Genomic DNA, 15,003 nt, shown 5'->3' on the forward strand with positions numbered 1-15,003 from the left:
CCTCGCCAGGAATGATTTCAGATTCTCCCCAATGGCATCCCAGTTTGGTCAATTGACTAATTTGACCCATCTAAACATCTATGGGTCACTTTTTCAAGGTAATATCCCCCTAGAAATCTCACACCTTTCCAAACTGTTGTCCCTCAATCTTTCCAAAAATTATGAGTTGATCTTTGAAGGACATGTCTTCGAAAGTGTCGTGAAAAACTTGACACAACTAAGACACCTTCTTCTCACAGGTGTCAATATGTCTTCAGTTGTACTTACCTCTTTCCGTAACATGTCTTCTTACATAACAACTCTTATCATTGAGGAGAATGGACTTCAAGGAAAGTTCCCCGAAGATGTTTTCCGCTTTCCATACCTGCAGAAGTTCCACTTTGCAATATTTCTTCTAGAATCCGGGCAGGAACAGGAACTAGAACTCAAGTTCCCAAAGACAAATTGGAGTGGTCCCCTCAAGTCATTGCAAGTCTCATCTCCATATTTGCAGGAACTGCCTGATTCAATTGGCAATCTTAGATCTTTGGAGATATTGGATCTTTCCCATAGCAATTTAAGATGGCCAACTCCAGTATCTCTCGGCAACCTCACTCAACTTGAGTATCTAGATCTTTCCCATAATAACCTTAGTGGTCCTATTCCATGGTCAGTTTTCAACCTCACTCAAGTTCAGTTTCTAGATTTTTCAAAAAACAAGTTGGAGGGTTCCCTTCCTTCTCAAGTGAGTGGGCTTCCACAGCTTAGTATTCTACTCTTTGATCACAACTTTCTCAGTGGCAGGGTACCGACCTGGTTGTTCTCTCTTCCTTCTTTAGTTAAGTTAAGGCTCAATAACAACAAGCTGAATGGCAACTTTGAATTGGACAAACTATCAGAGCGCAGCAAACTTGAGCAGCTCTCTCTCTCAGATAATGCTTTGTCATCATTTACCAGTGCAAGTAATGCCAATTACTCGTTGCCTAATCTTGTAAGTTTAGAAGTCTCTTCTTGCAGCATAAGTGAATTTCCAAATTTTGTTAGAAATCTAAAAGGTTTAACCTATTGTTGAAGCCGTGGCCTGCATTGCAACAAAGAACCAACAGCAACAAATTGGTCAAAAGACCAGCAGCAGCAAATTGTACAATTTTAGCTGCTATACTGTTTTGTAGCAAAGAAATGGAGTTGGTTCAGTTATAAAATTATTTTTTGAATATTTGTTCCTATGGAACTTAGCCTAAATCTTTGTAATGAGTTAGCTAAGTTAGTAGGAAAGATTGACTGATGTAATAGCTGGTATGCCAGCTTTCTTTTGTATACAAGTTGCTATATTTTTAGTAAGTATTAAGTAAGAGCAGTTAAATTAGTAGGTAACTGTCAAATACTTTTGTAACCATCATATATTCAAAATTTGAATGAAATTATGATGACTTTTCAGTTACAAATTTTCTTGCTGAGTTCTTTTCTTTTGTTTTTTTCTTTCATTCGTTTTTGCTTTCTTTGCTACTGCCATTTATCCAACAAATGGTATCAAGAGCTTTCAGTCTTTGAGGGCCTTGGTTGTACACTGTCACTAAGCAAATTGTGTTTGAAACAAAATAAGAAGAGGTTGTTTTGCTTGCTGAAAAATGAGTTTTACACCACCTCATCCACCTGTCTTTGCTGGAGAAAATTACAACATCTGGGCAGTGAAAATGAGAACATACCTGCAAGCACACGACCTGTGGAATGTTGTTCTCAATGACACTGAGCCACCACCATTAAGAGCCAACCCGACCATAGCCCAGATTAGGCAGCACAATGAAGACTGTGCCAAGAAGTATAAGGCTATGTCGTGCCTTCAAAGTGGAGTTTCTGATGTTATTTTCACAAGAATAATGGCTTGTGACACTCCAAAGCAGGCTTGGGACAAACTCAAGGAGAAGTTTCAGGGGTCTGACAAGACCAGACAACAGCAACTGATCAACATGAGAAGAGATTTTGAAAATCTCAAAATGAAGGGCTCAGGAACCATCAAGCAGTATGCTGACAGAATCATGACTACTGTCAACAATATAAGGCTGCTTGGGGAGGAATTCAGTGACCAAAGAGTGGTTGAGAAGGTCATAACAACCTTGCCAGAGAAGTATGAAGCAAAAATTTCTTCTCTGGAAGATTCAAGGGACTTGTCAACAATCCCTTTGACAGAGCTTATAAATGCTCTTTATGCTCAAGAGCAGAGAAGGGCAAATAGGCAGGAGGACCACTATGAAGGAGCTTTTCAGGCTAGAAGCAGAGAAAGCTCAAGTGCAAACTTAAATGCCAAAGGCAAGAAGCCCTGGACTGAGAAGAAGAAGAAAGAACCTGTCAAAAGGAAGTTCCCACATTGTGTCCATTGCAAGAAGACTACTAATCTTGAAAAATACTGCTGGTACAGACCAGACATTCAATGTAGAGCCTGCAAGCAATTTGGCCACATTGAAAAGGTCTGTAAGAGCAAGCCAAAACCACAACCACAATTTCAAAGCCAAGCTCAAGCTGCAGAAGAGGTTGAATCACCAGAAGAGCATGTCTTTTCAGCATCATGCTTTGCAAGCTCGAGCAAAGTTAGTAAAATATGGTTGATTGACAGTGGATGTACCCATCATATGGCTTCTGAGAAGAGTATATTTAAGGAGCTTGACACCACCTTCAAGTCCAAAGTTAAAATTGGCAATGGTGAGCTGCTGGAGGCAAAAGGGAAAGGCAAGGCCTTGATAAGCACCAAGTCAGGTATTAAAACCATTTCAGAGGTTCTCTATGTACCTAACATTGACCAAAATTTGCTAAGTGTTGGCCAGCTATTGGAGAAGGGTTACTCTCTGATTTTTGAAGGCAAAAACTGTTTGATCAAAAATGCTGCTGGTGAAGTGTTGACTACAGTGGCTATGCAAGACAGAACCTTCATTGTGGATGTGAATCAACTGCAAGCCAAGGCATATGCATCTTAGTCTGATGAGACAGACTTGTGGCACAGGAGGATGGGGCATGTGAACTACAATTCACTGAACATGCTGCACAAAATGGATTTGGTCAGTGATATGTCCAAAATTGAGCCAAAGGATGCTGTATGTGAGGTCTGTCAGCTAGGCAAACAGACCAGATTACCCTTTCCAGTCAACAAGGCATGGAGAGCACAAGGGAAGCTTCAGCTTATTCATACAGACATCTGTGGACCAATGAAGACTACCTCCTTAAATGGCAGCAGGTACTTTGTACTCTTCATTGATGATTATTCAAGGTTCTGTTGGGTAAATTTTTTGAAGCATAAGTCAGATGTTTATGACTCCTTCTGCAAATTTAAAGCCTTGGTTGAAAACCAAGCAAATTGCAAACTAAAATGTTTGAGGTCTGACAATGGTTCTAAGTATGTATCTCAGAAGTTTCAAAAATTGTGTGATGATGCTGGAATTCAACACCAATTGACTACTGTGTACACACCACAGCAAAATGGTGTTTGTGAAAGGAAAAACAGAACAGTCCTTGATATGGCTAGGTGTTTGTTATTTGAGGCTAAAATGCCTAATGTTTTTTGGGCTGAAGCTGTGAATACAGCTATTTACCTGTTGAATAGGTTGCCAACTAATGCAGTCAAAGGAAAAACTCCCTTTGAAGCCTGGTTTGCACAGAAACCATCTGTCTCTCATTTGAAGGTATTTGGCTGTCTATGTTATGTGTTGGTACCTGAGGAGAGAAGAACTAAGTTGGACAGGAGGTCCATGCCTGGGGTGTTTGTTGGCTACAGCAATGTGAAGAAAGGATACAGAGTCTTTGATCCACTGACCAAGAAGGTTGTAGTGAGCAGAGATGTGAAATTCAGTGAAGCAAGTAGCTGGAAATGGGATGGAATTGAAGCAAATTTTCCTGATGGAGAAGAGATTGATGTTGATCTGCAGCAAGCTGAAAATGAAGAAGTAACTGAAAATGGCTATGATGATCAACCTGTTCGAGGCACCAGGACATTAACTGACATCTATGAGAGATGCGCAGTAACTATAGTAGAGCCTTCATGTTTTGAAGAAGCTGCAAAAGAAAAATGCTGGCAGGATGCTATGGAAGCTGAATTTAAAATGATTCAGAAAAATGATACATGGGAGCTTGTAAACAGACCTGAAAACAGAAAAATTATAGGTGTAAAGTGGGTCTATAGAATTAAGAACAATGCAGATGGCTCTCTTAATAGACATAAGGCCAGACTGGTTGTTAAAGGTTATAGTCAGCAGCAAGGGGTTGATTTTTCTGAAACCTTTGCACCTGTTGCAAGGTTGGATACTATCAGATTGCTGCTAGCTTTGGCAGCTCAAAAGCATTTGAAAGTGCATCATCTGTATGTTAAGTCAGCCTTTCTAAATGGCTTTCTTAATGAAGAAATATTCATTGAGCAACCTGAGGGTTTTAAGGTCACTGGTGAAGAACAGAAGGTCTACAAGCTGAAAAAGGCTTTGTATGGTCTAAAACAGGCTCCAAGGGCCTGGTATGAGAGGATTGATGGCTACTTAGCAAGGCTCGGGTTCACAAAGAGTATCAGTGAGCCTACACTCTATGTTAAGAAGGATCAGGAGGAAACCTTGTTAATTGTTTCCTTGTATGTTGATGATCTGTTGGTTATTGGCTGCAAAGATGAACTTATTGAAGACTTCAAGAAACAGATGCAACATGTCTTTGAGATGACTGACCTTGGTCTGATGACCTACTTTCTTGGCATGGAGATAAAACAAGGAAGTGATGGCATTTTCATAAGTCAGCAAACATTTGCTTCCAAGGTGCTTGAAAAATTTTGCATGTTGAAATGCAAATCAGTCACTACACCAGTTGCATTGGGAGAAAAATTGTCAAGTGCCAGTGAACATGATCGAGTAGATGAGAAGGCATATAGAAGCTTAATTGGTTGTTTGCTTTATTTAACAGCAACTAGACCAGACATTGTCTATGCTGTTAGTCTACTTTCAAGGTTTATGCACTGCAGTAATGTGGCACATCTGAAGGCAGCAAAAAGAGTGTTAAGGTATGTCAAAGGAACCATCGATACTGGTGTGAAGTTTTGGAGGGCAAAGGAGCTGAAACTCGTAGGCTATTCTGATAGCAATTGGGCAGGGTCAGTTGATGACATGAGGAGCACTTCAGGTTATTTTTTCACCTTAGGCTCGAGTGTTTTCAGCTGGAGTTCGAAGAAGCAACAAACTGTTGCACAATCTACAGCAGAGGCTGAGTATATCTCAGCTGCAACAGCTGTGAACCAAGCCATTTGGCTTAGGAAGATTTTGGATGATTTGAATGAAAGTCAAGTTCAGCCTACTGAGATTAGAGTGGATAATCAATCAGCTGTGGCCATAGCCAAGAATCCAGTCTTCCATGGTAAGACTAAACACTTCAAAATCAAATTCCATTTTGTTAGAGAAGCTGAGCAATCTAGGGAGGTTAGCTTAGTTCATTGCAGCTCAGAAATTCAGCTAGCTGACATTTTAACTAAACCATTGGGAGCCAACCGATTTAATGCTTTGAAGGAAAGGATTGGTGTTTGTTGCATACAGACCAAGGAGGAGTGTTGAAGCCGTGGCCTGCATTGCAACAAAGAACCAACAGCAACAAATTGGTCAAAAGACCAGCAGCAGCAAATTGTACAATTTTAGCTGCTATACTGTTTTGTAGCAAAGAAATGGAGTTGGTTCAGTTATAAAATTATTTTTTGAATATTTGTTCCTATGGAACTTAGCCTAAATCTTTGTAATGAGTTAGCTAAGTTAGTAGGAAAGATTGACTGATGTAATAGCTGGTATGCCAGCTTTCTTTTGTATACAAGTTGCTATATTTTTAGTAAGTATTAAGTAAGAGCAGTTAAATTAGTAGGTAACTGTCAAATACTTTTGTAACCATCATATATTCAAAATTTGAATGAAATTATGATGACTTTTCAGTTACAAATTTTCTTGCTGAGTTCTTTTCTTTTGTTTTTTTTCTTTCATTCGTTTTTGCTTTCTTTGCTACTGCCATTTATCCAACACCTATCTAGACCTTTCTAACAATAGAATTCATGTCCTCGAGGAAGATATGTTTCTAAAGCTCAAAAGCCTTAAAACTTTGGATCTACACAATAGTCCGCTGTCTGTGAGTGACAATAGCAACCTGAGTGTTGTGTTACCCCATCTTGATACGTTGTGGTTGTCTTCTTGTAATATAACTGAGTTTTCAAATTTCTTGACAATGCAAGAGAGTTTGACTTATTTAGATATTTCAAACAACAGCATTCAAGGTCAAATTACCCAAAAAGAAAACAATTGGAAAAGCTACTTACAATATCTTGATCTTTCTAACAATTTTTTGACAGCTTTAAAATATTATCCATGGAAGAATATAAGATTTCTTAAGCTTGGGTCCAACCTGCTAGAAGGGCCACTTCTAGTACCACCAATTTCAACGACTGTTTTCTCAATTTCAAAGAACAGATTGAATGGAGAAATTCCATCTTCGATATGCAATTTGGTTGATTCGGAGTTCGGTGTACTTCTAGACTTGGCCCATAACAACTTGAGTGGAGCAATCCCAAAATGTCTGGGCTTGAGAAATATTTTCATTTTGGATTTACAGATGAATAGGTTTCATGGGAACATCCCTGGTTTTTGTGTTGAGGAAAACCACAGGTTACAAACACTTAACCTCAACAACAATGATTTTGATGGGTCATTACCTAAATCCTTGGCGAATTGTGTTGATCTAGAAGTGCTGAATCTTGGAAACAACAAGATAAATGACATATTTCCCCACTGGTTAGGAAATCTTCCTCGGCTACAAGTTCTTGCGTTGCGCTCCAACTATTTCCATGGTCAAATAACACATTTTGAAAATGAGTCGCATTTCTCGACTTTGCGAATCTTAGACCTCTCGCATAATAAGTTCTCTGGTTTAATGCCAACAACATACTTCACAAGTTTCCAAGGTATGATGAGTTTGGCTGATGTTCAAATGGGATATATAGGAGCTGAAGATACTTATTACCGCGTTTCCGTGGCTGTCACAATGAAAGGTGTGGACATTGAGCTTGAGAAAATTCCAACTGTTTTTGCAGCCATCGATATGTCAAGCAACAAATTCGAAGGAACAATTCCAGAAACAGTTGGAAACCTTATTTCTCTCTAGGTGCTCAACTTTTCTCACAACCACTTAACCGGTCATATTCCTTCCTCATTGGGGAATTTGGTAGCACTTGAGTCGCTAGATCTTTCTTGCAACGAGCTTGTTGGGGAGATTCCTTCGGAGTTGACTGGTTTGAATTTTCTTGAAGTGTTAAACCTGTCAGAGAACCAGCTCGTTGGGCTCATACCTCAGGGAAAACAATTCAACACCTTTCTCAACGATTCCTACGCTGGAAATATAGGACTGTGTGGGTTTCCCGTTTCAAAAAGCTGCGGCCGTAGTGAACCACCACCAGCAATTTTTGATGAAGAGGAAGTTGATTCTGCATTTGGATTGGATTGGAAATTTGTAATGATGGGTTATGGATGTGGAATGGCTTTTTCAGCTGGCTACATCATGATGACAATTCGTAAACCAAAATGGCTTGTTGGGATGGTTCAACGAGTCGGCAACAAAATTCTGAAGAGATTCAAGAAATATCGTTGAGGAAGACGGAATTTGTGAAGACAGATGTTTGCTCATCAGTGGCTGCTTGAACACCTTTTATTAGGAGTTTCTCTTATTTTAATTTTAAGATGTAAAATAAGTTACCGGAAAATAAATCTAAAAGATACAATGAAATTTAATAATTATCTATATTTTGTACTAATGAAAATAGTTGATTAAGCATTAAGCGGAACATAACAATTATATTAACTTTTATAACAAATTTCTTCAGTAATTTTTTTATAAAACAAGCTAATAATATAAGAATAGAAAGAAATTTTGTTTCTATATGTTTGGGTGTCATAAAAATAGATAGTGATATATTTATCAATAAACATAATTAATCAATGGATATCTTTTTAAATAATTATAATTATTTGTTAATAATCAAATGACATTATCTTTGAATTAAAGAGACATAATACATTATTATGAATAATGGCAACTTTTAATTAATAACTTTTCATTTATAACTATTAAAACGCTATATATTTTAAAATTAATTTAACATATATGACAAAATTTATAATTAAATAGTAAATGGGAAATTCTTACGGTTCCATGGTCTGTCTCTCAGCTAGTTTCTATCATTTCCTCAATCCAATCAAAGGAACCATAATTTTCTTTTAATTTGGATCACTTTGATTTGAAATTTTAATAGCGGAATTTTATCATAGGCAAATTTAATGTCTAGATTTTTCCCAAATTATTATGCCTTAAGTCTCTAGCTCTTTTCGAAATTACTTTTTTTTTTGAGAAAATTGAGTTGGTATAAGGTTTGATATTTAAAATTATTTGTTGAAAAAAAGGGGTAAATTTAGCCGCGAATTTAAATGAAGGCAAAGAGGTTCCAAGGTGAAAAAGATGAAACAGAACAAATGCTTGCAGGCATAAATTAGTGTTACAAATCAAGTAATTATGTTATTTATTTGCAGAAGAAAGAGATAGAGGGTCCAATTGCCCCACTCAACCTTTTTCATCTTCATCTTTCCTCCAATAAGTTGAGTGAAATGGACAAAACTATCAAAACTTACTACCTTCTTAATAAATTCAATTTTGATTTATTCTTGCTCCAGAAAACAAAAAATTAAATAATAAGCTCAGCAAACGCTGAATTAAGTTTGAAAATTAATTATTTAACTGCTAAAATTCAAATCAATTCATTTATTATATGATTATTTTCACTCATTTAAACTTTATCTCTTTTAACTATGGTTTGGTGTTGCAACCATGCCTTTCTCCTACATCTTTTTAATAACTAGTCATTGAGGATATGTTTGTTTTAGCTTCCTCTTATTGTTAGTCGTCGGGGTGTTTGGTAATCAGAGTTTTGGGACTTTTTTAGTTGATTTGGGCACAAATGGATGATTGAATAGTCAAACTCTCTAATTGTAATGTTTAGTGAATAAAGGTTTGTAAGAGCTTGCTGAGTTAAAACCTCCAAAACAAAAAATGCAAAGATGGGCAACGTTTTTCACAACTAATAATTGGGAATGAGATATGTGTGGAATAACACATCTGACCATACTTACTCAAAAATTACTCCCTTTTGCCACATGCTCTCAAATCTAATAGGGGTGCCAAGATATCTAATACCCTCCATTCTCCCATTTTTACTTTCATGTCCAAAGTCCAAAATAAATCTCAAAAAAGAAAATAAACTTCACCATGAATCTAAAAAAATCAACTATGGAGATTCATTTGCAAGATTCATTTTCTATGCTTTTACATAACTACATCAGATTAAAGTATAGTTTTTGACCCAATATTTAGGGTCATAAATGTAGATCTAAATTTTATTCTTCCCAATGCATTTTCACTCAATACTAATGAAATGAAAAAAGTTCAAATCTCAATAAATATTCAAAATTCATCTTAGATCGGTTTAGTTCAATTATGACAACATTTTCATTTTCTATAAAAAGAAGATAGAAATCATTTATTTTAATTTTGATTTTACAAAGATATTTAAAAAGAATCAAAATACTTTTTAAATGTTGCAATTAACAACAGTTACAATTCTAATTAAGTTTAATTTGGAGAAAAAATCAAATGTAAGTAAGTCTAATATGATTCGAGCTTCCTTGACTTAAATTGCAATTAGTTTCGGTGTACTTTCTTGCAAAGACTAAATGTAGCCCTGAATTTAATCCATAATAGGATATGAAAATTGCGCGCGCGAGTGTGACAAATGAAAATTTCAACCCTTTCCACAAGCATTGATCTATCTCTCAACCAGTTCTCATGGAAAGTTGGAAGGCAAACTTAGTTATTGTCGGGTTAATAGAAAAGGATGCAATTAACGAAATATTTTTTATTAACTTGACTTTGATGTTTTTTAGTGTAAATAGAGAGTAGATTTGAAGTTTTTGTTACGTATCTGTAATACACATGAAAACAAGTTTTTAAACTAGCAAAGTTGGTTTAGGGTATTTTTCAGATTATTTTGATTTAAATCTTATATTTTGTAGATTTTTTTTTAAATTTATTTTGATCTAAGTCCGAGTATATTTTGATTTCTAGCCTTTTGTGTTTTATATTAAATTAATTTTAGTTTTAATAGTATATTTTTTGAAATTTAAATTAAAATAATTCCAAAGAAGACTTAATAATAGTTTTGATAAATAAATAAAAAAACTACAACCGTTGGATTAAGAATTTCCCCAATGAAATGTGAAGATGATTGGAGTTGTTTGCTTAGAATTTAATATAAATGCATGCTCACCGCTCCATTTTACATTCTCCTTTTGCTCGACATCTCTGAGAGCTTGTTTGGTTTGGTGTATTGGCTAAGCCAATACACCCCTAATCGGTGGGGCCCACCTAATACCAATCTAAGACGCCGTTTGGTTGAGCGTATTGCTAATACGCGTGTATCCCCTTACTTCCCTAATCGGTGAAAAGCAACGATTTCTATACCCCCCTTCTTCCCAGATTAGATGACCCTACCCTAAACCTTCCCTCTTTTACCCCTAATCGATCCCCTCTGTTTCTCTTCCGTTTCCCACCTTCATCCGAATTGCTTCCTTGTTTCATTGCTTTTTCCCAGTATTATTTTCTTCCCTTTTCTGCCGATTTGCTCCCCCGATTATTTTCTTTTCTATTTCGGCCGATTTGCTCACAGTTTCTGCTGATTTGCGTCATCGGTTAGTCTATGTTTCCCGATAGATTAATATCCTTTGCTATTGTAGATGAAAACCAATACTTTCGAGGTAAATATGATCTATTGTTTTTATCTAATCGGTTTCCCCTTTTGCTTTTTTCAGGTTCTTCTTCATTGTGCCCCGATTTGCTAATAGGTTAGTTTTAGCCAATTTTATTCTGTTTGTATTGCATGTTGAATTGAAATGTGTTTTCTGTTGTTGGTTAGGCTTAAGAAATGCATGCCGTTCGAAGTTTTTCTCTCTTCTCTGCTAATCTTCGATTTCTGTTTGTTCTGTTGTAATTTTCGAGTCCTTTTCTAATCTCCAAAACCGCGAATGAGATTTCTTCCAATGTTTGTTTGTTTAAGTGCCTGAACTGAGTAGCAAAAATAGGTAAGATCATTGAGTTCTTTTGGTCCTCTGAAAGTAGCAAAAATAAGTAAGATTTCTGCAGTTCGAGTTCTTTTGTTTGTTTGTTCTGTTGTAATTTGGTCCTCTGAAAGTAGCAAAAATAGGTAAGATGAAAATGTTAGATGATAACGAATGTTCAAAACAATTTATAATGTTAAGAATATTGAATTTCATGCTGAGTGCAGATCAGAGAAACTAGAAGCTGTTAGATGCAATTTGTGTAGTCTGGCTTTGGGGTTTAGGGGTGAAGATACTGATACTGGTACTTAGAGGTCTTTCATGTATTCCATTTTTTCTAAATAGTTAATTAGGATGAACAGAAATATGATTTTTTAAGATATTAAACATTTTGGAATTTGACAGCTTGTTATTGATTGAATAGGATGTTTGATATGAGTAAGAATTTCTATTTTCTTTTTGTGTTTTAATCTATGAATTTGGGCAAGATATGAATTTGAGTCATATGTATATAACTACTTTGTTGTAAATTACGAATAAAATTTGATATTTTCAGCCTTTGATAAACAGAAAAGCAATGATGAGTTGGATTTTCCAATCAGTGTAATATGATTTTTTTCTTCTAACCAAGCTATCTATATGTTTATGTTTAATTGTAGGTCCAAAGTTCTGAATTCTATAGTCAAACTTCTAATGTTTCATCGGAACTTTTTAAAAAGCAATAATATTTTTGCAAAATTCCCTACAACTACCTTTTATCAACTTGTTACAGTCATTAAGTTCTATTGTTGGTTTTTGAACTTATCAAAGTACATTGTGTTTGGATCATTTATTAAACATAATTATGTATTTTCTGCTAGTAATATCACAAGATTTTGTTGGTTTGTTCTGGACATTGTTTTGATAGTCTGTTGGAAAATGTTATTTTAGTTTGTTAGTGAGTATAAGATGAAACTGTTGTGGAAGATGAAATGTTATTTTAGTCTGCTGGACCTTGTTCTTGATTTGTTAGTCAATAGAATTTGTTATTTTAGTTCTTTTGGACCTTGTCTGTTGGAAAATTTTGATTTGTTCTTGATTGGGACGAGTATAGGATTTGAAGAGCATGTGTTTTGAACATAGGCCATGATAATACAAAGGAAAAAGTCAGCCATTAAAACAAGCAAGTAATTACTTTCAGTTTCAAATAGCATTCAAAATAGGCTTTCCTCATTTGCTTTCAAAAAAATGCTGATGTTCTTGAAAAAACTTGTAAAAGCAAGTAATTAATTTCATTAAAATACCTTACCTTTCAAGCATCACTTTTCATGCCCTTCATGATGTTTTAGGGTGAAAGTTTGTAATCTATTTACCAAAGCTAAATTATAATTATATCTTTCTTTATATGATATTTCACCGACCAAAGTAAGCTAATTTAATGTGATTAATTGCTCTCTTTTTATTATGGTTTACGTCACTATCGCTCAAACCATATTAATTTCGTTTACTTTTGTCTCTAATTTTTTTTTACATTGGTATTTAAATTATTTATCGATTACTGTTTTTAGTCAAATAATTTAACGAGTTTAAAAAATAAATACTCCATCCGATTATTATTTTTATTCATATTTAACAATCTTAAGATTTGCTTACCTAGTTTATTACTTGTATAATATTTGTCATGAGAGCAATTTTAAGTTAAAATTGTCACTTAATCCAATTTAACAAAGTAAAAGGATTAAATTTTTAAAATTATAAATAAATAAATTAAATTTTAAATGTGTAAAAAATATAGAGACGAAAGAATAATTAAACCAAAAATGGGGCTTGTGACCTAATCTATCAAAAAAAAAATTCTTCATGCGGCAAAGGTTGTTATTATTTAAAATAGTACAGGTAATTTATTATAAATTTGATGTTTAATTAAATTATAAATATTATGATACTAATAATGAGAACATTATTAATAACATAAATATAATTGTAATTATTATAATTTTTATCTTTAATATTAATAATTTGAAATTAATAATAAACATGAAACCTGTTTGTTAAGTATTAATGTTGATATAATTTTATGTGGAGAGAATTATATTTTTATATTAATTAATAAAAATTATCATATATATCTAAAATATACGTAAAAATTATCATACACCAACAATGTTTTTTAGGGTAAATAACATTAAACCAACAATTATACATACACCAACAATGTTTTTTAGGGTAAATAACATTAAACCAACAATTAAACCAACAATTATACATACACCAACAATGTTTTTTAGGGTAAATAACATTAAACCAACAATTATACATACACCAACAATGTTTTTTAGGGACAATAACATTAAACCAACAAGTAATTTTAGGTCAATTATACATACACCAACAATTAATTTTAGGTCAATTATACATGCTTTATAATTTCTTTATTGTTTGGGTGATTCATAAAGAAATGAAATTAAAGTTGCAACGATATCATTTAGTATCAACTATTTTGCTTCGTGTGTTCTAAATTTGTATTGTTTATTTTTATTTTATAATGTGTAATTGCAACTTCAATTCATTGATAGTGTGTGTTATAATTTTAATATGTTGCAGTAATGGCTCGTCTGCCTTTAATTGCACAAAGTGTGAGGCGTAAAAGAATTGGTCTTGCTTTGACATTATGGTTGAAAATCTGTAGAATTGCGATTTGGTTCTTGTTTAGAATGGGTGCCAGCCTTAGCCTACAGACTTATCAACCAAGGATTAGGTCCTACACCTTAGATTTTTATGCAAAACGGGATTATGTGAAGAGGCTTGTATATGCTAGTGACGAGACTTGTATTGAACAAGTTAGGATGAATAGAACTGCCTTTTGTAAACTATGTGAGATGTTAGAATCGATAGGGGGATTGAAGTCGTCAAGGTTCATGCTTGTTGATGAGCAAGTAGCAATGTTTTTACATATCATCTCCCATCACCTGAAAAATCGAGTTATCAAGCATCACTTTAGAAGGTCCGAGGAAACTGTAAGCAGAGCATTTCATAGTGTTTTAGATGCTGTCATACGCTTACAAGATGTCTTATTTAAAAAGCTAGAGCCAATTACAGCCGACTCTTCTGACACAAGGTGGAAATGGTTTAAGGTAGTAGACTGAGTTTTAGATATAGCTTGTACAACATTTTTAGTTGACTTAGATTTAAATTAGTATTCTAACACAAGGTTTTATATCATGTGATATAGAATTGCTTAGGTGCTCTTGATGGAACCCACATAAAGATTAGGGTGCCAACAGCTGATAAACCTAGATATCGAACTCGAAAAGGTGACATAGCAACAAATATGCTAGGTGTTTGTACACCTGATATGCAATTTGTTTATGTTCTTCCTGGTTGGGAAGGTTCAGTTGCCGATGGACGGGTGCTCCAAGATGCCATCAGTAGAAGACATGGACTTAAAGTTCCTCATGGTATAGTGTATACTTAGAGGAATTTGAATTACTCATTAAGATCAAACTTTGTTTGCTGAATTAATCATTTTTTAGCCAATTTATTTTATAGGTTGTTATTATCTAGTTGATGCTGGATACACAAATTGTGAGGGATTTCTTGCACCATTTAGAGGACAGCGATATCATCTGAACGAGTGGCGTCAGGGTTATCAGCCAAGTTCTCCGCAAGAGTTTTTTAATATGAAACATGCCTCAGCACGTAATGTCATTGAAAGATGCTTTGGCTTATTAAAACTTAGATGGGGAATACTTAGGAGTCCATCATTTTATCCTGTAAGGGTGCACAATAGAATTATTATTGCATGTTGTTTGCTCCATAATTTTATTCGAACCCATATGAGTATTGATCCCATTGAAGCGGAGGTGGGAGAAGGATTACCTACTAATGTGGTGGATGA

The 15,003-nt window shown here is 34.7% G+C and overlaps 2 protein-coding genes across 2 annotated transcripts; both read left to right on the forward strand.

Annotated features, from left to right (window-relative positions):
- The first annotated feature begins 247 nt into the window (after positions 1-247).
- On the forward strand, positions 248-1,179 carry LOC107934663 (receptor-like protein 9DC1). Its single transcript, XM_016867144.1, has 2 exons — positions 248-970; positions 1,054-1,179. The coding sequence occupies exons 1-2, from the start codon at positions 248-250 to the stop codon at positions 1,177-1,179; spliced, it is 849 nt and encodes a 282-aa protein (XP_016722633.1).
- A 4,866-nt stretch (positions 1,180-6,045) lies between these two features.
- Positions 6,046-7,614, forward strand: LOC107934662 (receptor-like protein 6). Its single transcript, XM_016867142.2, has 2 exons — positions 6,046-7,050; positions 7,132-7,614. Exons 1-2 carry the CDS (start codon positions 6,046-6,048, stop codon positions 7,612-7,614), a joined length of 1,488 nt encoding a protein of 495 aa, XP_016722631.1.
- Positions 7,615-15,003: the final 7,389 nt, after the last annotated feature.

This window comes from Gossypium hirsutum, chromosome D01 (genome assembly GCF_007990345.1).
Source record: "Gossypium hirsutum isolate 1008001.06 chromosome D01, Gossypium_hirsutum_v2.1, whole genome shotgun sequence".
Taxonomy (NCBI): domain Eukaryota; kingdom Viridiplantae; phylum Streptophyta; class Magnoliopsida; order Malvales; family Malvaceae; genus Gossypium; species Gossypium hirsutum.